General features: G+C 43.5%; 6 protein-coding genes across 6 annotated transcripts in view; 4 read left to right on the forward strand and 2 right to left on the reverse strand.

The window, feature by feature from the left end:
* LOC128709835 (C-terminal-binding protein) overlaps positions 1–27545 on the forward strand; it is a 154620-nt gene that overhangs the window by 100505 nt on the left and 26570 nt on the right. The window lies entirely within an intron of this gene.
* LOC128709831 (endoplasmic reticulum mannosyl-oligosaccharide 1,2-alpha-mannosidase) lies at positions 4648–7030 on the reverse strand. The gene is made up of 6 exons (XM_053804849.1): positions 6935–7030; positions 6699–6866; positions 6288–6512; positions 5624–6151; positions 5371–5558; positions 4648–5296 (listed from the first exon to the last, which is right to left on the reverse strand). Exons 1-6 carry the CDS (start codon positions 7028–7030, stop codon positions 4648–4650), a joined length of 1854 nt encoding a protein of 617 aa, XP_053660824.1.
* LOC128719635 (probable peptidyl-tRNA hydrolase 2) lies at positions 7759–8371 on the forward strand. The gene is made up of 2 exons (XM_053813263.1): positions 7759–7905; positions 8000–8371. Exons 1-2 carry the CDS (start codon positions 7759–7761, stop codon positions 8369–8371), a joined length of 519 nt encoding a protein of 172 aa, XP_053669238.1.
* On the reverse strand, positions 8675–16382 carry LOC128709827 (transcription initiation factor TFIID subunit 1). The gene is made up of 4 exons (XM_053804845.1): positions 13332–16382; positions 10929–13266; positions 9455–9916; positions 8675–9273 (listed from the first exon to the last, which is right to left on the reverse strand). The coding sequence occupies exons 1-4, from the start codon at positions 16380–16382 to the stop codon at positions 8675–8677; spliced, it is 6450 nt and encodes a 2149-aa protein (XP_053660820.1).
* LOC128719634 (uncharacterized) lies at positions 17140–17856 on the forward strand. Its single transcript, XM_053813262.1, has 3 exons — positions 17140–17272; positions 17332–17575; positions 17649–17856. Exons 1-3 carry the CDS (start codon positions 17140–17142, stop codon positions 17854–17856), a joined length of 585 nt encoding a protein of 194 aa, XP_053669237.1.
* On the forward strand, positions 24746–25035 carry LOC128719636 (uncharacterized). The gene is made up of 2 exons (XM_053813264.1): positions 24746–24874; positions 24952–25035. The coding sequence occupies exons 1-2, from the start codon at positions 24746–24748 to the stop codon at positions 25033–25035; spliced, it is 213 nt and encodes a 70-aa protein (XP_053669239.1).

A 27545-nucleotide genomic window follows, 5' to 3' on the forward strand; every position in this document is an offset into this window, starting at 1 on the left:
TTTGAAGGCGAATGTAAAGCTACAGCTAGACATCGACCACATGAGATTTCAATTCGAAAATATACACATTTACCAGCGTTGACCAGTTTTATTGGGTGTGTTTTTTTTGCTTAGAAAACAATAAATTTGATTTACTGTAGCTTTTTAAAACAATATTATGAAAAGAGGGCAGCACGCAACGGAAGGAGTACTCGTTGATTAATGCTTTTTAAGATGAAGATTTCAACCTTATTTTTTTGCGGTTAACTCCAACGTCCCGGACTTGTAATTTAGACGAAATTCCCTTGACATCGTAAAACGAGAAGCCTCTGCAACTCTGGAAGGGTTCAGATCATTTCAAGAAGCAAGTTCGGAGCACTACCATAAACATTAATGGCAGATTAATGTTCCAGGATATAACCTTCATAAAGTGGTTTATGGTCACGTTATGAGCTAAACCAATATTTGTGCTTCTGTAATGTGTGAGTTAAGCGCAAACGCTTGTTTCTATCAGTAAAGATGTAGAGAGGTAGATCCAGTATGAACTGTAATGCACTTGTGAATATGGATATGGACTCGATCAGCAATTAATTTCAAATAGTCGTTCGCCTTTTCAGGAAAATAATGCATTGGATCAGAGACTGACTTGTGTTACATTCCAGCTAAAGCAACACATCGAGTGGCTCTCGTTACGACCGTTCAAGGATAATCAAGCATCGATCCTGGATTCTAGTGAAACTGAAATCAGGTCTATGTGGTTCATTCGTTCTATTAGAAGCCACTCGGTTGAACACCGTATTTAACATAAGTAATCGTAAAAGGGATCGTTTCGTCGTAGAAAACACCCAGTAGATCAACCTCTGGGGGTAGTGATCGTTCAATGGAAATTGTAAAACTAAGAAACCCACCTTAAGATTGGAATAGCAATATCATAGTGAAATGGCAATTCGTGATATAAAACATCAAAATCGCTCATCTCAAGGTGTCTCTATAATTGATGATCTGGCTATGATTAGCGAAAATAGAAAGATTTTGTAATTAATGGAAATACAACTAATTCTAAGGAATAAGATGAAGATAACTTACTGTTACCGATTTTTGTTTCCAACGATGGGATTAATCAAACCTGGCATAAACATCTATCAGTCAAGGAATCGGGCATTCTAGCTATTAAGACTGATCATGAAGTTCAGTACACCTGCCAGTAGTGTCAGTAGTAATGTCAGTAATTGTAGGAATATAATGCCAATACGAGCTATCTGGGGTCGAAATTAATGTTGAGATATGCGCTAAGGTGCTGGCTGCCAACCGGTCTTGCTACAGTCCGAGGTAACTTCTCAAAACTAAACACCTGTCGCGACGAACGAAGCTGAGACTATAAATAACTTATACAGTTCCAGTGCTCACCTCTGAGACATAGATTTCGTCCAAAACTTACGAAACCCTCTCAGTCGCATTTGAGAGGAAGATGCTCAGAAGGATTTTTGGCCCCGCATGTGTGGAAGACCAATGGAGGAGCCGCTACAATGACGAGCTCTACGAACTGTGCGACGAACTGACTGTCATACAGCGGATTAGACTCGCCATGCTCCGGTGAGGTTATAGTGTCTGATAAGTAAGTAAGTATAGTATCGGTGGTGGTCATAAAGCTAAGACGTCTGACCACTACATCAATGGAGGGTAACCTAGAAGACTCGTGGAGGCTATCGTTGAAAGATATCCGACGTACAACTGTCCCAGTCTGTGAAATTCTCAATTTAGGTTTAATTTACACAAAAAAAAAAAAACAGATCTATATCTTACTAATATTTCAGGTTAAGTAAGTCAACAGTTAGAACAATACTTATTAAACTCACAGATGTTCATTTATTTCTCTAAATCGCTTTAGACATAGCCCGGCCTTGCCCATGAAAAATTGACTATCGAACTACCGTAACATTGCGTCTTCATCTGTGCCTAATACGGTGAAACAAAAAAAAAAAACGATGATGGTCGCATTAAATTTCTTTTTCCTTGACATAAGCAGCCAGTTTGGCGCACGAAGCGATAAAACACATTCGTAAATTATCGCCACTGACAATATCATGCCCGGTTGCGCATCAGCGCAACACTGCGTTAAAGAAGAATGTGGACATCTTCTTCCAAAAAGCAGCATGAAACCAGTAAAACCCGAAAATAAACCTGAAACATATCATTGTAAGCTATGTGCCGGTTTTTTTTTTGTTGTACGCCACTCGTTTCTATTATAATTTTTTTTTTGCTTCGGTTTTCAGCACATTGCAGTCACATAACATTGGGGGAATCCTTACTGGTAACGGGATTATGTTTAGTTTGTGTGGCAGATCAACGATATGTTAACGTTAATCATATTAGGAGGAAGCGGTAAGGGGGGGTTGGATCGGGTCAGCAAATGTACGCTCCTGATGATAAGAGCGCGAAACACGTGCGAGTCGTAGTTTCGTGGTTTTTTTTTTTCATCCTTGATTTAGCATGCCGATCAAAGAACGGGCACATGTGCGGTGGTGGCGTGTGGCACACGAATTTAAACAAACAACTGTGCGACATCAGTGTTGCGAATCCTCTAGCTTGTGTGTGCCATGTGTGCGCGATCGCGCGACGTCAACGCGCAAAGCGCGAGCCAACGAAAAACTCGAAATACTACAAACAGGGAAAAAGAAAATTATTTTATGCTTCTGTTTGTTTTTTCTCCCTTCAGTACATCATCAAGAAATTTGTTTGCCTGTATAATTTGAATCAAGAAATTGTAACAGAATTATGGATCAATGAGGACACAGGACTCTCTTATTTCCTAAAATTACAAATTTTAGGCTTTTCGTCGGCTTTCCAATTTGATTGCGCGTACGTTTTGGTGTTCTTATCAATGATACTTCCAGTTGATGTGGTGCACAATGATATAAAAGCTGCGTTTGATACCGTCTCTCACCCCATCCTGCTGGTCAAGCTTAATGCTGTGGGTTTTCCCAATCTGTTACTGGCATGGTCTTATCTCAGCGATCGCTCCTATTCGGATAGGTGATTCCCTACCATACAGGCGTCCTTGGAAAATCTCAAGGTAGCAATCTCGGACCTTTACTGTTCATCAACTTTCCATTCCATTCGATTCGCTGGACCATTCTCTCGAACGCTTGCAGTGCGTCAAGGATCTCGGAGTTCTGTTGGATTCTAGGCTACCCTTTAAGGATCATCTTGAGCTCGATGTCGCCAGGGGCAATAATCTTGTTGGTCGTATTGTCAATCTTACCCGAGAGCTCAATGATCTTCTTTAAAACGTTGTTCCAATGCGAGCATCTAGTACACTCCGGAGCGAACAGCAGTCTATGTCTCGAAAGTATACTAAACCCCGCATCTACTTATAGAAGAAGGTTTTTGACCCCGAATAGCTGTAGTGTCATTGTCATGCTTACAAGCCTGGTTAGTAAATCCTGCACCCCAAAATAAATCTTTGGTAACTGCTGCTATGCTATCTTTTCCAGTATCTGTTGTATGGTGAAGATCCGGCAAGTAGTTGATTTAATTTACTAACGGCAAGAACAAAGGTATACATAAAAATCAACAAGCTAGTGTTACATGGGTAATAATTTCTCACATTCAGTTCTCCAGTCAGGCAAACCGTCATGTATTTTCGACGTTTTGATTGTTTATTCCGAAATATCGCCATTTTCTTTTCCTAAAATTTTGCTCAAGATTGTTAATTAAGACAGTGGATAATATTTAACCGTTTATCGATAATCTTACTGTAAAACAAAAATCTATGATTGTATCATTTAACCATCTATAAGAGTTGCTGTTTGTGGCTAAGTCTTAATCAAATCTCTTTCGCTTTCGGTTCATCCTTAAGTTGGACTTTATTTCGCTACGTTACCACCGAGGGACTAGAAAACCAGTGTACACGAAAGAGAATAAGGAATCGAAATCAAACTCCTATCACTAGCTCTAGTAATTTGTAGCTTTTAAATCGTTCGATTTTTGACGCCCGATTTGCGCTGGTGCAAATGCTCGCCAGCAAATGCTCTTTGCAGGAAACGCTAGGAAAGTAGTAAGTTAGGAAACGAAAGACAGTGGAGACAGATGAGAGTGTGGAGAGAAAGTGTATAAAGTACGTTGGGGGACACAGAAACACAAAGGAAAAACCGTGCTCGGGAATGTGTTGTCGTATCGTGCAAGGCGTACAAATCGGCGAAGCTCTACACGCCGGCTGCATTTTTGGTAACATTTAATAAAGTGGTTCGCAGTGTTCGTACCCGTGGGCTAGAACCAGCCGCAGGCAACCAGCTATTGATATCTAAAATCCCCGTACACATATTTACAACGGCGTGCCGTCAAAAGCGATCGATCTACCCAATGGTGCCGGTGACACTCATCCTTTGTTTGGTAGCATCTTCGTTGAACATACACACTAAACGTACATTTTAATCCCACCCATTTACTATTGCGTTTCGTTAAGTTACGAAAGGAATCTTAAGAAGGTTCATTCTCTCTAACTAATATCGTCTTTTCAGAAGCAATTTTATGCGCCTTCGTGAGGAAATTTGCTCCCACAGCGCCACAACCAACTAGGCGGTTTAAAAAACGTAGCGTAACATATAAATAAAATCTTTTGTGTCATTTGCACGCCATGTTCGTAGGGAAATCCCTCCCAATGCCCCCTTACACTTCCCGTATCGGTAGCGGATGGGCTTCCGAATTGAACACATACTTGTCCAGATCGATCTCGTTTCGATCGTCGCTGAACAACAGATAAAAGTACTTGAGCGTTTCCCCAAGCCAGAAGCTTTCCATCATGTCGCGGGGCCGCGTATTGAGCGGATTTTTCACATTACCGATCGAGGTGTAGCCGTTCTTCACCTTCGTGTAGCGATTGAACGCTTCAAAGATCGTCCAGCCCATGTCCTGGTACGTGCGGTTACCCGTTATGGCGTAGAAGTAGTATAGGCTTTCGATGAACTCCGGTCGCAGCAGATTATGCGCATCGTTCGTCTTCACGTAGATATCCGTTTCAGACTCTCCGTTCACGTTAAAGTACGATATTTCGGGTGCGAGCTGTGTGGGTTGCTTCATGTACGTTTGGTAGCATGTTTCTAGCAGATCGGTCGCTAACCGCAAGTGCGTCTTCGGCATGCCGTTCTTGTAGCCGAGCAACAGGGTACCAGGCAGGTAGCACGTTAGATGATCCATCTTTGGCTTGAAGTCTTTCCCATTAAGCAGCTCACCGATATAGACGTGTTTTTCATTGGGAGTGGTGCGTACCAGCTGGTTCAGGACACCGCGCATAGATAGCTGATAGTCCTCGATAAGACTGCAATGAAGGGAAAGCGTTCATGAGATGTTGTTTCCACGGACAAACCTTAAAACACGAATTTTGGAACTCACTAGTCTTCAGCCTTTTTGCCCGTTTGAAGCCACTGCTTGAGCAAATACTCGTAATAAGAATCGGCTCGCGCTCCTAGTGAAATAGTAGCAAAGTTACGAAACTGTCCCGTATTAGCGTTGATGAAGATCGGTACCAATCCTTCATTTTTGTCCAGTTCGTGTACTTTAAGGTTTACTCTGGCCGCTACCTGCAAAACAATCAAACACTTACGATGTAATATCCTGCCCGATTCACCCGCGATTGCTACGTTACCTTTTCGAAGACGGGGTTCTGCGAGCTGCGCGACAAGTCACGGAATTCAAGCTGAATTGTCGTCACCTCGCTCGTTGAACTGTCCGGTGACCACTTGGGTGCGTGTGCAGCCAACGATCCGATGTTCACATCCGAAAATGGTATTCCGGACGGTGAATCAAAGCATGGCAGCAAGCGATTTCCAAGATCGACCGCTTTGTCCAAGAACATGCGATCACCGCTCAGGTGATACGCACTCAGCAGGCCACCGACAACACGGATCGTCACTTCGAAAAGATTAACCTCACGATTAATGTCAAACTTTAAGTACTTCTCGATCCAGCTGCGCGCCTCATCAAACTCGTCCTGCAGATCCATTATGTAAAGTGTGTCGAGCGAATCTACCAGCGTTAGACCGAGCCCGAACCAGTCGGAATAACCCATCGAAATGGGTTTCAGATTATCATGGCCCCAGGCGTATTCTTTGTAGCCCTTCCACGAATGTTGTACCGCTTCCACCACGGCCCTTTGCCGGTCGTTTGTTGGACCCTACAATAAAACATGATCAGTGTAAGTACCATCATTTTTGCTTGATAATTTTCTCCACCCAACCTTGAAGTGGACGTCACGATTCACAAAAGCATGCAGGACGAACATACCCAGCCACCAGAATGCACATACATACCTTAAAATCTTTCGCACCAGCAAACGGCATGCGTCGATTTTCCTCCAGCACGTTCTCTTCGTTGTCGACGATCTCTTTCGGTTCGTTGTGCACAATTTCGAGCTGCATAAGATTGGCTTCCGGTTGCTGACCGACCGGTTTCGCAAGTGCTTCCTCCGTCGGAGGGTTTGCTAAACTGTCGGTGAGCTTAATCTCTTTCACCATGGAAGATGCAAATCGCTCATGCTACAATTGATTTTACGATTCCGGGCAGTCGTACAGACAACATGGAACAAATATAGCAAACATCGAACAAAAGCGAGCATAGAAAGACGTAAGGTGAGAAGAGACAAAATAACGACGGAAATGGACAATTTGAGGTTCAGTTTGTATCATGTGGACAGACAGATATAAAAGCAGAATGTATATTACCCTTTCCTTAAATGGTGCTATCTGGATGTGCTCCATGGGATCAATCGCATCTGAGCTGCGGGACGGATCGTTGAATGGTAGCACAAAAAATATGACGTAGAAAATGCACATACCGGCCAGTAAGATGCAGGCTAAATTCTTTTGGAACCGAGACAACTGGTTCCAATGCTAGAAAAACGGGAAAATGATTTATTATCTGTCTAATTACGATCTGCTTCAAGGGGTTGCATACGTACTCGTTTTAAGCTTTTCCTAGAGCTAACATTCCCAACGATGACCGGATCATTGCTGACGGGTAGAATCACCGATACATGTTCTATTTTGGCGTCCATCGTTCCGTTGTACTCGTATCTGGCTTAATGCAAATGTGGAACACAAGCGTGCCCGCGTTGCTGCGTTGGCGACGTTGGTACGCACCGTCAATTTTCAGTCGATTCAATCACTTTTTATCTATCGTGGCCCAGAAAGCTCATCGTGGTTTTGTTGGTACAAGTGCACACGGATACACACGGATCACAGGAAGGAGTAGAGAAGGGCTACTGTTGTCTAGCCGGAACTTTAACCACACAACCGTTGCCGGTTGCTGGGTGTTTGGTCACGGGTAAAAAGTGGATCGCGGATGCTACATGAATTCGGGCAACTTTTTTTTGCCTAACAAATCGTGCGAATGTTATTTATATCTTCTGCGGTAGCTGCTGATGAAAACGTCAACAAACAGTGGAGCTGACGTTTGTGCTTTGGTTTATCATTTGGAGATGAATGCTGAAAGATCATCATTCAAATGAATTGCTGGGTGTGTTGTACAAAAGCTTAGTGAAAATATTTGAACATCTAATAAATACAAATAGTTCGTTGTTTTATGGCTAATAGCACTAGATTTAAATACAAGAAGACTATTTGATAAACAACACATAGCAAAATTTTAAATGGCGTTCCCGCAACCAACAGTTATAAACCTGCACCACATGATTGGAAAACTGTCACTGTCAATTACAACAGCGAACAAACATTCTGAACGCGTTTCGTTATTCGAGAAACCGGTAAACTTTTGCCAACGAAAATGTTGGATACGAGCGTAGTTTTCGGAATTACTGCTACCATCGTATCGTTCGTGGCAGGCTACACTATCGCAAAAATACCACGTCCAGCGGATACAAGCTCTACTTCGCCGGAAAAACGTTCTTCGCCAGATGAAGGAACGGATAAGGTAAACAACTATGCCGGTGATCAACTGAAATGCAATGTACACGACCGGTTACGAATGAAATTATTAAACTAATGTAATCAAACTTGCTCTTTAGGTGTTTGCCGATATGGGTGGCGAGTATAAAATGGTCCTGGTAGTGCGAAATGATTTGAAGATGGGGAAAGGCAAAATAGCCGCTCAGTGTGGTCACGCGGCCGTTGGTGCGTTCGAGAGTGGACTTCGTAATACGCCAGCGGCAATCCGAAAGTGGCAAAGTAGCGGACAGGCAAAGATAGCTCTGAAAGTGGATACGGAGTTGGCAATGATGGAAATCTATCGTACCGCGAAGGCAAACAAGCTAAATTGCTGTTTGATACGTGATGCGGGTCGTACGCAGATTGAAGCCAACACCAAAACCGTGCTCGCAATCGGACCAGCACCTAATGTGGCGGTGGATAGTGTGACAGGACATTTGAAGCTGTTATAAGGTCGTAAAGTAGGTAATACACCACCCAACAACAGTTCGTTTACACATAGCCTTTCGGAAGGCTACAGGACTATTCAGTCATTCAAGTGGCAGATATTCTACTTCGATAAAACATATTGAAGCGAATAAGAAGATAAACTACGGAGAAAATCGTCATCGCTGGTTTTCTCTTTTCTAGAGAACATCCGACCATTTTTAAGTAGCTTTAGACATACTTTATTGAATATTAAATCCCGCATTGCTTTTTGTTTATCGATGCTTAACTACTTGACTGTAACTCGCCATAAGCTCACAGAAGTTGATCTAGAACCACAGATCACCACCTTCGTCATTATCATCATTCTCGTCGCGTACTTCATCCATTTGCAAGTTACTCTTTTCATCATCACTATCGGAAATAGCCAAATCCGAGTGTAGAGTTTGTAGTGCCGGAAGGGCACTTGGTTGTTGCTGTTGCGTGTCATTGTCCGGTGCCTGAGATGTATCGAGTTGGTCGTGAAACTGCTGTTGATCTTTACCATCTCTGTCCTGTCTGCTTTCTTGAGAATATTCACTGTTTAGGTTGGATTGGTGATCGATCGAATAGTTTGCATCCGAGGATGGTTGATTGCTGCTGATTTCGTTGCGGCTCATGTCTGCTGTTTGCTGCCGGTTTGACATCCCCAGGAAATCACTAGGATCGTAGTTGGGATCGATCTCCATCGATTCATCCTGCGCGGCGTTGTAGTATTGGGCACTGCTAAGCTGCACCATCGCTTCGGCTGCTTGCTGACTGTCGTCCTCGCTCTGTGGTGGCATCATGCTGGAGGTGGTGTTCGATTGTTCCAACGTTACAGAAACACCCTCATTGTCACTTGTACCGACTTCCTCGAATTCTTCATCATCCGTTGAATATTGATGATCTGCTCGTAGGAACAAAGAAGGGGATTAATTTTAGATAACATAATTTACACCGCAAATGTAGTAAAAAGATATCCATAATTGTGTTTATGAACCGCCCTAGTAACATCATTGCTTTCATCACATTTTCCGAACGAGAGCATTGAAAATTAAGTTGAAGCTCGAAAGCTGTGCAAAACTTACCTCGCTTTTGAGTAGTGACCAAAGGTAAGGGCTGAAACAATTGATTCTGTTCATCATTTGCAATGTTCGCCGGATTTTTCGACGGTTGTGTATCGTTAAACCCGATCGGCACTCCACCGCCACTACCATATTCGTTTCCATACTGATTAGCGGCACTACCGTAACCGGAAGGTCCAGCCATTTCGTCATAGTTCACTGCGCCCAAATTCATCCAATTCATTTCATAAGCCGAAGCGGCCACATTGGGATGCATCATTTGTGGGTTTTCATGTACCGTACTACTGCTGCTGCGAGATATCGCACTAGGTATACCCGTACCGGGCATAAAGCCACTCAGGCCTCCCATGCCCGAACCGATCATTGGCCCGGACCGATGGAAAGCAGGAAGAGCGTTCGGGCGAACTATCGGGAATGGCATTGCCGATTCGGGATAGGACGATCCGTATGGTCGTCCTGCAAAATCTGACGCAAATGTTTGGGAGGAAAAATCTTGCTTTAAATATTGATTCGCCATTTGGGTACATTTGTAATGAAAATGAAAATGGATATCGGAACCCGATGGAGACACGCGGTGAAGTTGAGATGCATTTAGTAACTCGAATTAACCAACAGAGAAGAAAGGCATGAAGGAACACAGCAAGCAGAAACAAATGGCTGGGAAACGACACATGTGTTAAAGTGGACAAATTCACAGGAAATGAATGGTAAACTATTGTACGAACTTTGAAGATACATGTTCCCGAAGCTACAAAAGATGCCGTATGTTAAATGGCCACAGTGTAAGTAATCCTGAAACACGAATCTTCTGCATACAGTACGCAATAGAGGTTTTGTATCACGATATGTTACATACAGAAAGATATTTCTTGGACTAGAGACTGGGGTAAACACCAGTGATCAGTACGTTATCACTATAGACGTCATTTCACTAGATTGTATCATGGGATCGACACGCCCGAAGTTATGCATTTGCTATGTTTTGGTTTAAATAATCCTTTCTCCAGATAGTTATCGAAATAGGAATAATCTTTTGCATATTTACAGGTGTGCGACAATCAACACACCAGTCAGCCATTAGTCGTTAAGACATGATCTTAAGCAGTATAGAGCAGTTTGGGTTCAAATTTTAGAAACATGAGTACTGCATGCTTTACTGCTAAGCAGCATCACTGTCGAATGAACATGCTGGTGAAATCGTGTAAAATGTTCACATCCAAACAAACGATTAAATCAGTTCAATGCACGTTACACAGGGTATGGTAGAACACATTGGACAGATCATCAGAACCATCGATGAATTTATGTACATAAAGACACCCGCCGAATGAGGTGAGATCGTAAGCATTTAAGAAATGCAGATTTCATGATTAGTAATGATGTTATCAGACACAACAGTTCAAAAACACACACACACACACCCACAGGCACATGAACAATGTAATGTAAAATGACTTGTTACTCGTTTGCTACTTACCATCACCCTTAGCGGCCTTTCGTTGACGAGCACGGGCACGCTTCGCCTCGGATCGAGCCGCCCTGGAAGCGTCCGTCGATGAAGGCGGTCGATCAGGATTGCTATCGTTACCACCGTCGTCCAGGTCGGGTGTAGATTCCCGTGAACCACCAGCACCACCCTTCATTTCCTGTTCGTCGTCCTCCCAGTCCATGTCGTCGTCCTCGTTACGTGCCCGTTCCTGTACCAGGGCAATATTCTTCTCCAGCTGCGCTACGTTGTGATCCATCGAGTCCAGTGCCACCCGCGTAGCTTCCACCATTTGGCGTGCTTGTTTGGTGAAGTTTGCTTCTGCTCCATTGTACTGTTCGCTATTATCCGCGATCAGTTGCAAATCGATTAGAAAGTCGGCCCTCGAGTGATATTTGTGTGAGGCAACTTTCTTCGACACCTTTTCCAGATCCATGGGACGTCGAATGATGGTGTAGTAGTCTTTCACTAATCGCTTGTTCACCGGTTTCAGGAATGGCCAACTCTCGGGCATCGCCTTCAGCGGACCATTCACATATTCTCCAAGGATGTACGATAGCGCGACCTGATCGTCATCGTCCAGCAGTGGGTTGATGCTCTTTTCTAGCCTCGTCAGTCGTTCTTCGCGTTCCTGTACACGCTCCTTACACTTCTGCAGCATGCGCTGGGCCGCAACCGTGAGCGAACTCTTCGCACCATTGTAAAGCGAAGAATTCTCCACGATTTGGGTAATGTCCGTCAGGAACTCTTCGCGTGTTTGATATTTCTTCTGCCGGATGTTGTCGCGTATCGTTTGCAGATCCATCGGTTTTTGCACAATGCGATGGTAATCGACCACTTGCTTGGCGTTGACCGGAAACATGAACGGCTGCACATCCGGCATATCACGCAACTCGTTTAAGATCTGTTCCAGCACGGATGAAAACACGACGACTGGATCCGTACGCTGGCGGTTCGTTGTTTTGTTGTGTCGTTGCAGATAGTCACAGTGTGAGTCACCGCCTACCCGGCGACGCTTTTTTCCCAACGCTTCCTTGGGCAATTTTAGCAGCAGTGTACGGCGCTTTACGTCCTCGTGGCGTTTCAACAGTTTACCGCTCAGCTTTACCTTCGTACCATCCACGTTCACCAGATCGCCTTCATCGTCCGCATTAAGCTCCTTCTCGATCTCCTCCTCCTGTTCCTCGGTCATTGCCACATTCAGCGAGGGCGTCGCCAAAATACCCGAATACTGTGGGCAGGCTTTGTTGGTACGCATATGTCCAACCTGTCCACATGCACCACATTTCAGCTTTAAGTCTGGCTTTATCTTTGCCTTCCTGCGGGACGATGATGATGGGCTGTGTTCCTTGCCTGGTCCGGACAAACCTCCAGAACCAGATGCTGCACCACCCCCACCGGGACTATCGAGATTGCGTCCCGATATATCAAGCAAGCGGTTGGAAAATGGCTTCGGAGTGTTTGTTTCCCGATCGCCAAGGCTGATAGGCGTTCCAACCGAGTTGTGTGGGTTCTGCATTTGCAAACCGATCTTTTGCTGGTTACGCTTGATGCGCCGCAATTGCTCTTGGATGCGCCTCTTTTCACGTTTCATCTCTTCCTTCTGGGCCTCATCAAGGGTCGCAAACTGGCGTATGAATGCCTCATCCTTCGTCGTACGAATTTTCACGTACGCATCAATTACCGGACTGCGGCGAACCAGCTCAACACGCGTATATTCGCGTCCTTCAGCATTCTTGAACGTGCGCGTTATTTTCAATATCTTCGCCGTACTCGACTGCTGTTCGTCCTTTAATCCTTCCTCATCCTTTTTCTTCTTCTGACCCGAACCACCCTGTTCTTCCATGATCTTGCGCAACAACTCTTGACGTTCCTGCTCTTCGCGCTCGAGCGACAGCTGGGTGGATGTTTTCTTGTTCGCGAGCATGTTTTCTAAATTTTTACCCAACTCTTCCAGATCGGACTCTTCCGATGCGGTCGATTCGCCTTCATCTGTGGAAAGTACCTCCGACGACGCCAGCACTCGGTTCTGAAGGTCGAAAATCCGCTGACATTCCTCTTTGTAGCGTTCCTGATGTTCGGCGATCGAGAATCGATTGCCGCGTGAAAACTTATCCATGCCTTCTTCGCCGGCCTTCGCTTTCTCGGTCGAGAGTGTACGCACGACATCAATCACCTCCCAGCGGGACAGTTTCTTGATCTCCTCCTCGGGCACTTGGAACTTGCGCAACAGCGCTTTTGCGTTGTTTAGTGACAATCGGCGCAAATCAGCATCCGTCCCGGTAACGGTGCGTTTCGGTTGGCTTTCTGTTTCCTCTTTATTTTGTTGCTGCAATAACAATTTGCGAAATTAGCATACCATCTCATAACAGCTAGCTGATAAACTGTACTCACCGTCGGTTTGTTTGGCATTCGAACGTATGAAAACCCTTCACCACATCCGGTAGGATCAGCCGGACCATTCAGCTGCAGTATACACTTACCGCGCATTGCCTGAATGTAGGCGCGGGTCGTGTTCCACGGTGCTACCTTCACCTCATCATCCATCTTCAGCTGCATCTCCTCGTCGTCGTCTTCCTGCTGGGCGAAGATAAACTTTTCCCCATAGCCAGCATCCTTCAGCCGTTGTTCGGCTGCGATCATGCTGAAGTACGCACAGCACTGTTCCGGCGATACCATTGCCCGTATTTCTTCCTCCGACGGTAAACGAAACTCGGGCTTGATGACCCAAAAGTTTGAATCCATGCCCGTTCGCTTAAAATCTGCACACAGCTTCAAACGCTTCCGTATGCTGCTTTCCGAATGTGCCGGAAACGCTTTCTTAATGTCGTCCATTCGAATCTTACGCGGATTGTCCTTGCTCTTCCAAAACAGCCGATAGATAAACACTTGCAAGAAGTCACGCACGAAGTTGTTCGCACGCTTCGAGTTTGGTCCGGGCACTTCGTACAGTGGACACTCCTGGCCGGCCGTGAACAGTGCGTCCATTTCCCGCACGTAGTAGTTGTTACGGGTGCGTATAACGAGAAAATCCGTTTCATGGATCGTATGCGGATAGATCGGTGCCCGGTACATGTTATTCTCGATCGCTTGTATGCACTGACCGTGATGGAGAATGCCAAGAAAAGGTGACGTGTGTGCATAATGCGTCTCGCCGAAGCGGAACTCGGGTGGACCGGAATCTTTCCCCATTTTGCGTTTGTAAAAGTTTTTAATTTTCGATGTCATTCCGACCTGATTCATCAGGGGCGGATGTTCCTCGCAAAACTCGATCAAGATAAGTTCACCGTCGCGACCGGTTAAATCTTCGGGGGTACGCATGAAGAACACATCACCACCGCCCGATGCAATACGTTCCAGTTCGCGCTGTTTTGCCTTTTTCTTGATGTGCTTCTGTAGCGGCAGAACAGATTGTGGATTGGCGGAGGCGAGTGCACCGTACGAGTACTTCTTCATCGGCAAGCGGTGGAACATCCGTAACTTCATCGGACCCATATGCGTAGGGACGAACGGTGCCCGAAGCTCCACCGTCGGTGTCGAATGCTGCAGCAAATTGCCACCACCCACCTTGATCTTAAGTGTCGCTTCAGTCGATTTTGCCATGTAGTACACGTCGTTCGAAATGTTGTACGGATCACGGTCGGGACTCTTGGGCGGTGGTGGTGGTGTGTCTTCTGCCAGCACATTAATCACACCCGCTTTGCCGAGCAAAATCTTCGATTTCTTTACGTGCGGATGGGGGATCTTTACCTTCGGCTGGGGGCCAGTGTTTCGCACGATTTTGGACGGATCGATATCGTCCGGAATGCACAGAATGATGTTCTCATCGTTTGCATCCAGCGTCAGTACCTTTGGCTTCGGGATCTTCGTTACTGCTTCCGCGTCCCATATTACATCGTCTTCCCATTTGTCGTAGACGAGCTCATCGTTCTCCACCGGGAAAATGCTGTACCAAGCGTCTTCATTTTCTTCCTGCGCCTTTTGTGCCGCATTGATAATCATTTGCGTTTTGCTCAACTTGCTGGCGGAGGATGATTTCGTTCCGGTGCTTGCCGGAGAGGCCGGGATTGTTTTTCCCGGCTGGCTGAAAGCGCCAGCCGTTCGCGAACCGCTCGACGGTAACCAACCGGCAGCGTTTACTTTCGAGTTGAGCTTTTGCAGCACCTTGTGCTTGATATCATTCCCGTCCCACACCACGTCGTCTTCCCAGTGTAGCTGGGACACCATCAGGAACGCGTCGTCCGGAAAGGTCTTGTCCGTGACGGACGTTACCATAGGTATCGCTTCTAGTTTGACCGGATCAGCCTGCTTGAATCCGTAGTTAAAATCCTCTCCCGTGTCGGGCACATCCAGCATGTCATACCACTTTTGAGCCGGACCATACCGCCAATCGGCCACCTTCGGTTTCGAATCACCCTTGCTGTCTGATTCTTTATCTTTCACTTCCTTTTCTTCGTCCGCCTCACGGCTGGTAAAGCGCACCTCGTCATCCGATGCCCACATGTCCTTCGGTGGCAGCGGTGCGTACGTTGGTGTGAAATACTGACGACGTCTCGGTTCGTCCGAATCGGAAGTGGAATCCGACCCATCGCGTGGTTTGCGCGAGGAAGATTGAGACTTTTTGTTTCGACGTCGCCTCACACTGCGCCAAATCTGTGGCAGACTGGAAAGCTTGCCCGGTCCAAATAGGCGCGAAAAGCGCAAAACCTTGTCCGGTCGAAAATCTGGGAAGAATTCGCGCACGTCCACGTTCTGATATTTGGATGGTAACATTGCGGCCAGAGGAGTTTCAAGCTTTTTCGGTTTATCTTTGGACGCTTCGTCCGTGCTTGGCGAAGAGTTTGGTGCTGTTCCATCGCCACTTACCGGTGCTGTTGGTGGTGGCATAAGTTCCTTATCGTCCACCCCGTTTCCCCCGATATTCTCCTCCTTGACAGTGGACTGGTCAGAAGCGGTTCGTGCTTCGACACGAGAGCACGGAATCGCTGCTTCAATATCATCTACATCGTCTTCGATTTTAATGTCCTTTTTCTCCTCCTTTGTAACTCCATCCAATTCTTCCTTCTTGATGGCAGATGCCGGTGCAACAGCCGATTCTTCCGCGAGCTCTGTTATGTCGGAATAATCCACTGCACAGTCGGCTTTGACTTTATAGTTTGTACCATCGCTATCGTCATCGTAGCGACGGTGTCTTCGGTCGTCATCACTGGAGGACGATTCATCGCTATCGCTGAACGCACGGGAAGGCTTCTCCCCATCGTCATCCTGCAGCACGTCGGCCAGGAAGGACGATAGACCCATGCGAGAAAGTGATGAAAGTTGCTGCTTTGCTTCCTCGTCGAGAAAATCGCCATCGAGATGCCCATGTTCGTCGACGTTTCCGAACAGAAAACCAGCCAAATTAAGGCCACCCTCATTCTCGTTGTCGCTGTTGCTGTTGCTCATGCTGAAGTTAGATTGAGGTTCCACTTGAAGTGAAGAGATAAGTTGATAGTCTATTTATTAACACGTCCCGACATATTGCCGGCTCCGTAAACGTTGACAAGCGTTCTATACGCAATGACCGAGTTTCCGAAAACACTGCACGGGAATACACTGTGTCGGGAAGGATGAAGCACAATGAGTTGGAAATTCTATTGCACCTACTTCAGCAAGCTTTCTTCTATCAAATGAAACTGTTTTTATCGATGCTGTTTTTGTTTAACATAGTTATTTTAGCAAAATTATTGAAAGCAAATGCACAGCAAGCTGAATTGTTTTGAGAATGCTACAACTCACAACTACAAACATGACCAGTTGTCAATTTTCGGAAAATCTTCGGATGATTTCGCAAATGTCAGCACTGCATCATACCATGCCCTATCAACCTTGTGAAGCATCAAGATTACGAGATAAACATTCGAAATTTTTTGTCAATTGCAAAAATGTCCTTAGAATAGCAGACTCATAAAATAGTGCTCGGTGTGGTGATATTTTAGAAGCGCATTTAAGGTAACAATCGCTTCAACTTAGGAAGATTTTAATAATGATACGATTTGGTTCGCGGTATTGCTCAGAAACTGCAGTGCTGCCAAAAAGAAATCAAACGCGGTGTCAAATTTGAACATTTTCTAAGCATGTGTTTACATCCGCAAACGGCATATGTGGCCAGTGAAAAAGGACGCCGAAACAAACAGTACACTCGCCAACAGTTTCTTCCACAATGAAACACAGTGAGAAGATAACGTTTGCTGAATTCCACCAGAAACTCCTAAAGTATTGTTCCAACGGTGCTCATTGTGCTGCGGAAGAGAAAGATATTCGTTCACGCTTTGAACAACTGATTGCGCAAAGAGGTTTGTTTTGATTGTCGTTCGTATATCATACCGGAAGAATCATTGCTCTTCTGTTTTAGATGAATGCCTTGGACAGTTGATTAAAATGAGGGAAGCCGAAATGGTTTGTAACGAGGACATCAGTGATACAGAGCACCAGCTTGCAGAACTCGTGAAACGTTTGGAAAGCATTGAAAAGAAATGCAACGTTCTTACACTAGAGCAGCTGTCGATTGATGTTGAAGAACGACCGGCTAAGCAATTGTCTCAGCAGGATGCCGTAGAACCGACTTTGGCTGATAACACCAATCAATTGAACGAACAGTACGTTGTTTTTTTTTTGTTGTTTTCTAAGGTTTTTTTGTTGTAATATTGTTATATGTTTGTCCAATTTCAGGATGCTCAACAGATTTCTGCGCAAGTATTGCAATATTTATGTTCAATTCACCAATTGCGATGATGCAATTCGGGTCTTTTCGTTAGCGGATAATCAATTTTATGAAATCAATTTGAAGGGAAATAATGTGTCTGATTTGAGAGAAGAGCTTTGGTCTAGTTTCGCTGCTTGCAGCGTACATTTGAATGCTTGGGAAAGTATGTTATAATTTTATGCTTGAACTATGCTGACGATGCAAGCGAACCGTCTCGGCATCTACGAGCGGCGGAAGCTACGGATTACATAAGGCGTCGATGGCGGGTGAAGCAGGAGAATGTATCGCTAACTAAGCTGTTCAGCGAAGCAGATTTGCTGACGATGGTGAAGACCTCACGGATAGGTGTTAAGGATGTCTAACTCTTTGGAAGGATCAAGTAAGAGCTTAACATGTCAGAGATCGAATGCAGCAGACGGTGAAGAAGTACAGCCTTAAACCGAATATCCTGGAAACGAATTGGTGATGCTGTCATGGTAGCACAACGTGTTCTTCGGCTCGGAACGTGATCTTCAGAAAAAAGAAGATCTTTTTCGGCTCACTTTAAGTTAAATTTTATTGTTTGTGTAGCAATAGCGTGTTTCTTTGACTTTTAAATTGTGTTTTACTATTTCAATTTGTAGCTATCACATCGTGAAATGCCTTTCTATGGCTACCCTGTGCTAATTATCTTAATTTGTCGTTATAGAAAATACAATGCCCTATGAGACAGAGAAAAGGAAATTAAGCAAAGACGAGCAAGGAAAGCAACAAAGGACGGAGAAAATCTTTCTAATGTTGCATTTTCGCTACTAATTAAGTTTTAGTTTATTTAACGAAACAGGGCACCCATTCGGTTGTTCTGGTGAATGCATCTGAAATGCTAATAGTATAAGTGCAAAAAAAAAAAAAACTACAAAATAACTGCAATAAGAGAATGCTGATTCAATGAGGGAATTCATTTTTAATTGATTCCAGCTTTACCTACACTATGATGATAATTTAGAAAATCAATAAACATGTTTGAATGAATAGGGCGAACCATATGAGCTTTATCAAAGCAATTTTTTTTGCTTTAAAAATGAATCTACAATGTTTGTTAAATTAGACATCATCTTAAACAGCGCTTTTCTCTCCATTTTTTTTCTGTTTGCTGTAGATTGAGCTGAGTGGTTATTCTTTGCGCAACTTCACTTCATGTATTATCTACAGCCACGCGCTTATCTTAATTCAGTTCGGATAAAAGTTGTAGGTTAAATAGCATTAAATGTCTCTGTCTCGCACGGTTGCACACTTTGTACCTTATGCAGACACACGTTCATCAAATAGAGTCTCGTTTTTTTAAATGATCTTTCCTTTCCGTTGGAAATAATGTATCGATTGACAGATTTGTAGAGCAAACTTGTGAGTAGGCAACCGTTTTTATAACAACGATGTTTTTTGTTGATTGCTCTCCAGGCGATTATGCGTCACGTCCATTTTATATAGAATTAGAAATAATGTGTAGAGAAATGGTATAATATGTAAGCGGTACTATGTGCAAATACGAAAGGGAGATAGCGTGATCGCTTTTCCTCCACCAAGCTTAAGAGGATTAAAAACTGTAGAATACATTCCTACCTCCGATACATATCGCATCATAAGCATGTCGAGGCAATAGTTCAAATAGTATCTATGTTGTGCATATAATTTTGTTGTACGTTGCTTTTATTGATACTATTTTATTGATACTGCCAGCCTTAAGAATGGCCCCTATTCCTCCCTCACCCTCATTCTGTAAGGGAAAATAAATACTCACACCATGGAAGAGGTTCGATCCCCGAGTGCGTTCGTCACGGCCCACGCTTGCGCGGAACGGTGGCTTGAAGAAGGGTACGCTGTTTACACATCTATCGGGACCGGTTCTCTTCTACTCGCCCAACCCCGCGACCGGTCTCTCTTGCCTGTCCAACACACCGTCCGCTCGTGTGTTCGTGTGCGTGTCGTGGCGTACAACTACCTCCAATGCCACACCACACCACACCACGATCCGCATTAAAATCTCGTCACCATCCCGTTTGGAGTATCGGAACGCGCGCGCATCTCATTCAGTGTGCATTTCGACGGCTTTGCGTACGGTTCGTGTTTCGGTTGTGCGGACAAGTGACTCAGAAAGAAACTACACGCCACAAGCGATCGCTGCCCGTGAAAATAGTAGAGGGATCGAAAAACAACCGACGGTTCAAGGTAACTTTCACCACTTTGCATAGAAGGGCGTAAAGGGTCTTATGGGTCTTGAAGGTAGAGAAAGTTTAGAAACAAAACGGTTCGCAGTTGGTGATCGTGATGCAGGGGTTAGGTACCTTGAGGGGAAACTAGGATTGGTGATGGAAGTGGCGCGAGTGTGTGAGGTTTGTGTGGTTTGCCCACTGTGGCGTGGTCGGTGGGAAAATTCTGATAAAACCGATTCGATTGCTTCAGTCACATACTAGAATTTTACAGTACAAAACTAACCGGCTAAACCGCAAAACAGGGACTTACAGTCACATGTACCGGTGGGGACGCTATCTGTTATCAGACGGCGTAGAGCTGGATGTGTGCAATGGTTGAGATTGAGCATCGGAAATGCCAAAGTATTTCGAAATCATTGATGTATCAATGTGTGGAAGATAACGATAAAAACGCACGCGCCACTCACCTGGCATCCCACGCGCAAGCTAATCTCCGTTTCCGGTCCGCGGTTTAGAATAATCCGACCGGTTATGTTGCCTTTGGGGTGGGATACGCCTATGCGGTCTATGTTGGGCCTGCCTGTTGGGTCGTTTCGATATCAGATCGCTTATATATATATATCACCGTTGTGATCTTCAGATGCGATCCGAAAGAATCCTCACACACACACACGCGCGGGCGCACCCGCAAACTCTATTTCTACCCGTTGTTTCACAAAGCGCGCGGGGGTCAAAACTTTGCGTGTGATGTCATGTTATAATATTCATTTGCTATTTGGTGGGCTGCACCAGGCATGCTTAGCGGGTGACATCATTTTGAAAAAAATAGTCCCAAAGACTTAGGCGCACGATGCTGGTTTCGGTGCTATGCTTAGAAAGATGTTTGGCGCTACGCGTCTCGCGTTTGTTTGGTGGTTGATGATGATGATCGTTTTTCCTTTTTCCGCGATCACTGCTTCGTGCTGCTCTCGTTCTCGCCTTTCGGGTGATCGTACATGCGCGTGTCGATCGTACCGGTTTGTTGGTGTGTGTGCGTGAGGGGTTATTTTTTTTTCGCGGTCCGTTGTTTTCATCTCCAATATCGTGGCGAAAGAGACAGCAGACATTGTTTTGGAAGATTTCTTTTCCAGCTTTTTCACCCCGCTTTAGAGGTTGACCATATTTAACTCCCCGTGTTTGCAATGGAATGTGTGATAAGGATGGAAGTGAATTAATTTTATTTTATTCAGCAAACCACAACGCGATTCGGTACGACTACAGCAGCAAAGGGAAGCAAAAAAGAGCGAAAAAGCGAATAAAAATTAACAGACTGAAAGATGACAAGCGTTGGGCGACGACAGCACGTTAGTAGTGCAAAATGAGTGCGTTTTGGCACGAAGTTTAGGATTGTTTCGATAAGCTAATTGGTCGCTCAATTTCCAAACCGTCCGTAGTTTGATAAGAGCACCCTGGAAGGTTCAAAAAGCTCGTTTGATTCTAGGCACGACGGCACTGTTCGTCTGAAGCTTGATGCTGCTGCTACGTGCATACCGCAAAACTGCTCTAAAGCAGAGGTCACGGTGTTGTGCAGGTTGAGATCATAAACAAACTGGAATCGGGCGGCGTGATGACGGCATCCAATTCCTTCTACACGATCACGCTGTTTATGATGGCGACGGTGGCACGCCTCTCGCTAGGGTCGGCCTGTGGGTGACTCTGGGCTAATCATCATCGAGTAACGCTCGCATGATGCACACCGCCACCTTTCCGGAGGTGTATTTTTTTGGTGAGTTTCACCGATACGTGATATGCTCACGGTGATACTTTATCGTAATGCAAAAAAAACGAATCAATTGACACAAAGCGAATAGCGAACGAGCAGCGTGAAAGTCATTCTAACTCATTAGATACGCACGTTGCAACAACATCTCCGGCACAGAAATACTGATAAATAGTATACATACTTCTAGGCGACGCCCTAATTGACTCGTTGCCATGTAATTGTTTTTTCTGCATACCGAACCACCAATACCAACCAAACGGCGCTTCCAAAACATGTGGGTCACAATTGGGCCTACGCACGCCGTATTCGTCGACAACGTGCGCACGTTACAAACGATCTCCGATGCGGTTTCACCCCTTAAAAATACGCTCCCCTGTGTGAGTGCGCGTGGTAGTGGTGCAACCCCATGCATAAACGGTTGATTGTTGTTGCACTTTACATCCACCCACATCGCCATACGCCAGGTTGAAGAACGGAAAAAAAACGGAGGGTCATTCCATTCCGTGCTGGCTTAGGGAGATGGTTTTCTTTAAACACAACATTCTTTAAAAGTGTGTGAGTGTGCGCGCGTGTTCGTTTGTATACGGAATGTGGTCTCGTTTGAAGCACGATTTGTATTTTAACAGTCGTGGAAACATTGTTTTGTAAATGCTTTACGTGAACGAACCCATCTCACAAGAACAATAAGCACAGCCAGCCCTGCCCGAAAATGGTGGAAAAACTCATTCTTATTCTTTGCCTGTACGCGTTCGCCGGTAGCAGAGGTTTTGTACATAAAGGGAGGCAGTTGATCGAGGAAATAAGAGATCAGGGTAAGGGGATGCCCGTTCCCCGAGCCGAGGGGTGACGCTCGCCTCTGCTACGGTGGGTGGTGGTTTTGTTTTGATCAAACGTTTCACTGAGCGTGGTGGTGAAGTGGAGGCAAGAATGGATTAAACCCTTGGGTGGCTAGTGTGAAAATGTAAAAAAAAACGTTATGAATTAACATTATGAAGGCAGAATAAATAATTTTGCACAGTACAAAATCTGTGTGTATTAAAAATAGTTGCTTCAAAAAGTTACATGGATGTACAACCGATTTTTGTTTAATTTCCTCCTTTATTTGGTATGAAGTTATGAAACAAATATCCATTGTAACTGGATTTATACGTTCCTAAGAGACCATACATAATGACTTACTAAACATATTTTTACCATGTTCCGGAATTGTTAATAATCTCTAGTAAATATTTAATCACGAAGCTTATGGTGGTAGGAATATCTCATAATAAACTTAAATCAATACATCCCACAAAGTCAACTAATCGCCATGCGAATGTTTTTGCTAGAAATAACGTTTTACAAATCGGTACACCAAATTTCCCGCATGCCTGGAATCCGGTTTATTTGCATTTGTTTTAAATACTTTTTCTTACTAGTACTAGACGAGATCGTTTATTTACAAATTGTTTCCGTTTTGTTTTCGCACAAAGTCGCGGTTTTAAAAGGCTTTAAAATATTTTTTTAAACTCTTTTCCCTCAAAAATCTATTTTTTCTCCTGAAAATACTTCCAGTCCAATAGTTAGTAAAATTGCCTAAATTTAGTTAGTAAAAAATCGCAAATGATCGTTTTTACGAAACTCAAAGCGATCTCCTCTCGGTTGATCAATCAATTCTCCTTTTGGTCCGGTCACAGTTAAGCATGTCGTGCTGATCTGGGCCGGTCAGCAGTTTGTTTCTAGGAAACTTAGGATCGTTAAGAACATTGTGCTAGGCTGATAGCATGGAAAATCATTTTTCTTTGCATCATAACCAGTTATTTAATGTTTTTCAATAGAACCAACAAGCTTACGATACAAAAAATTAGTTACAACTGTGAATAAAGAAATTAAAATCACCCCTAAGGGTTATTTTTCAAGTGCGAAAGAGATTGATGGAAGATATTAATACGAGCATAAATTCCCGTATAGATATGATTGAAAATGGGTCTCTTCACTAGGTAGAGAAGGAGAAAAGAAGGGCTTAGAAGAAACAATAAATACCTCCAATGTTACGAGAATGGCGCGAAACAAAACCTTTCCGTTTGAATGCAATGCACTTGCCAGAGCAACCCTTCAACAGGTCCCATCAGCTCAAATGGAACAAGCGCCTGCACTTTGCATTGTTGTGTTTTTAAAATAGTTTCTTCTCCGCGGTCTGTTAATTCATCTGAATCGGTTAGAAATACAAAACGAAACGAGAAAAAAAACCCATATGGTTGCAGTTTCTTGGCGCTCGTTTGCTTCCCCCTGGCACTCCACATTAAAGACAGGGGGGCACAAACACGAACCACATGGTATACTGTCGATATCTGTCCTCTAGGCGGCGTGGTCAAAAATAGCCTAGTAGGATATATTTTTTATTTGTTCGGAACAATTTTTTTCAAGAATTTCTCGTTCTCGCTTCTTTATGTTTGCTTTTGGACCCCCTTCGAGTGGGGTCCTGCTTTCCAGTCGGGCATGTCTGTTCGCGTGTGGTGCGGATGGTTACGAGAAATATCGTACTTTGGGATTGTCGTTTATCTATAGTTCGAATATAAAGCTTTTTAGAAGGAAGTAATAATTCTCAGGGAACTTAAATTATTAATTTATTGTTGATAACTAAGTTAATCATTTTTATAACTCTCGCTATCCGTAAAATTAAGCAATAAACTAGAAAACATAAATATTACGCATACAATAAGCGTTTCAGACTTTAGTCAGGCCTGTTTGAACATGGTTATACTTTTGAATAAAAACAAATTAAACATTTCACAAAATGGTACACGGTATTTGTTTAAATATTTTATGAAGTTGCAAGTATAATATTTCACTATTTTATTTTATTTTTATATTTTCCTCCCATTGGGTTAGTGTACATGCATGTACATGAGAAGTAGTAATTTTTTGAAATACTTTTGTTGTAGGCAATAAGATGTTGCAGATGAGGGTGTGCATTAACATTTGTTAAGTGTAACATCTTATTGTGCGTCTACCCTAGTTCTTAGTAATTTGTTAACTAAATTAATACTACATCAATGCACATTGTATGCTTTTGTTCATAAAAACCTCATTTAAGCAAACGTTATGTTTTATTGCCCCATATCCCTACAGAATGGCGAATGTACTGTGGTCTATCATCTGGCTAATCGTGCTGATTGTGGTCGGCTTCTTTGTGGGATTCTTCTGCGCCGGCTGGTACGTTGTCATCTATCCGCTGACGGTATGCGTGCCGGACATTTCGGTAAGTAGAAACAACGAAAAAGCTTTATACGCATAAGCCACATCCTAATACCGTGCGTCCTTCTTCTACGTCTGCAGGTCATATCCGATTTCCTTCTACTAGGGGCACAGTTTACGCACTTCTGTGCCAAGAGCATGATGGAGGGCAAATCTCTGTTCTAAGGCCGGTGGTAGCGGTAGCGGTTGTTTCATTCTGTTCATAATTTTGCATGCGTCGGTGCGTGGCCGTACATCGGCCGGCGTGGGCGAGAGCGTTGCCGTCATGCAGACCGACAGACCGGTTGATTTTAATTTCTACAATAGCAGCATTAATTACCATTATGTTTGTAAGTGTAAACGTCTATGCGTCGATGAGCAATAAAATCCATTGTGTTCACGGTTAGTTTTGTGCGAGTTTGATCACTCTATTCTGTTTGCGGTATAGTTTGTTTGCTGTGCAGCATGGTAATGTTAAAAAGAAACACGTGCAGATTCATAATCCAGCCGCATCGCTTCATGCTAAACGTATTACAGTTGCATAATTCATCGATAACATTCGATTTTCATTACGCGCAGCATACCACTGATAACTGAAACACAGCGATTGTGGCTGGTGGTATTGGTATGAAATTGAAAGGTAATTTCTGCAAATCGCGTTGATTAATTCGTGTCAATAGAGTGAATGCTATTGGTTGGTCAATAAATCAAACTTTTTATTTGTGTCGTCCATTAAACTAACCGACTCAGGAACGCCCTTTTGCTACCGTTGTGTTACATCTGGCTGCCACTTTAATTATGTGTCGTATAGATGTAACATATTGGGTAGCAAATAGTTGCAATCTCGTGACGATGCATGGAGCTAGACGGGAAATTTAAATCCCACTGTCATCGATTTGGGCTTAAGCTACTCAGTCTCCCACTCGTCTTACGCTTTTACGCTCGTTGCCGGTGATAAGTAAGTTTATCGTTTTACGAAACTCGCTCACTGACCTCAAAAGACCAGTTGGACCTGAGGTTGCATCGTTGCATAATAACTAAATCGAAACAATCGTCAATGGGGAAGTTTTGATAGTAAAACTTTTCATTTGACGTGCATGCAACCTCAAACCCCATACCCTGAGTGGGCCAGTGGCAGAACCCTAACGGATGGATCCACTTTTTTTTGGGATTGGTTCTTCAGCGTAAAAGGTTTCACTCAAAAGCGGGTGTGTTTGTTGCATCTCGTTAATTGAATTCGTTGTGCATCGGTTTACATTTAAAGGCAAAGGGCAGGCCACGGGGCCAACGGAGGCGTTGGTGGACGGTGCCATTATTCAAAAGGAGAAATAATTAAAATTCATCACCGGTAGTGTGACAAACTATATTGGCTTGCTGGTCTGCTTTCGGTGATGGAATGTGCTGGTCGGTTGGTGGAGGTGGAATAGACCGGACGAAGGATAGAATAATCTGTCCCTAGCCTTTTCCTTTTTCCATCACTAGAATCAAATGGTGGAAGTAGTAGAAAGAGACTTTGACAACTCATGAGGGATGTGGTGGAAAGTTTTAGTTATGAATATATTAAATATTGTTGGAGGTTAGTATAGCAACTTGTAGTTGGTCTGCCTTTTGGTATCGTGAGCTTTGCTGTTTTGTTTGTAAAAGTCACTTATTCCGTATTGATTTTTAAAGGGCTGCTTAAATAAGAGATAAAATTAGAAAAACGGATGTATAGAGATTGATTTCTTATCATAAAGAGTATTTAAGGAATGAACATTGTTATTTATTTGCTATTTATATTAAACATGCTCATCACACATGTGGATGTTCTAATCAAATTAGCATTCTAACATTTATTGGTAATATCTATCAAGACAATTGAAATCATGGAACGAATGGAATTATAATCCTTTTCAATGGAAACCTTGTTTTCTTTTATTTCCAGTTCAATTTCAATTTTAGCTTGTTTTGGTCAATTTAGCCAAGTGTTTGGTAACGAATTGTGCAAACCATTCTGAAATTGTACCAATCAATTGTGTAAATTGTTTTATACCAATCGAAGGGCGACTTCAAACAACGTTTTTTATCAATAAGCATTGTATGTTTGTATAGATATACGGCCCGGCCGTTCTTCAGATAAATAAAAAAAATGTATGTTTGGAAAAATTAGAGAAAAGATAAAAATATGCATCATTTCTGGACATTTATATATCTCTTCCACGTTTTCTTATATTTTCATTGTGAAGTGAAATTAATACTGGTGACGGTATAGTTTTACTTACGCACTGTATTATCATTATTGATGTGTATTTTTAAATATCATTTACTTTTTAATAAGCTTGAACAGATTGTAACAAACACGTCAAATTTGGGTGATATTCTAAAGAAATCGCCTTGAATTATTTTGATACGGCGTTCAAAGCATTAAAAGCATGTTTTAGCTTCAAAACATGCTGAATTTGTGGAATTCAGCTTGACTAGTTGATAACTTGTATAAACTCAAATGCATTAAATAGGTTTAATGTAATCTTCCAGCAGAAAACTGAAGCTTGTAGAATAATCAAGAAACATTGAAGCGTTTATATGCAGATGTATGGTGAGACCGTTCTGCCGCGATTAAAATAAAGAGAGAGTTCAAATATGATATTATAAAACTGATAAAAGAAATTTTCTCAATCCTCGATGAAGGTTTTAAAGTACTAACGTAAGAGATAACT

The sequence above is a fragment of the Anopheles marshallii genome, chromosome 2, assembly GCF_943734725.1.
Source record: "Anopheles marshallii chromosome 2, idAnoMarsDA_429_01, whole genome shotgun sequence".
NCBI lineage: Eukaryota > Metazoa > Arthropoda > Insecta > Diptera > Culicidae > Anopheles > Anopheles marshallii.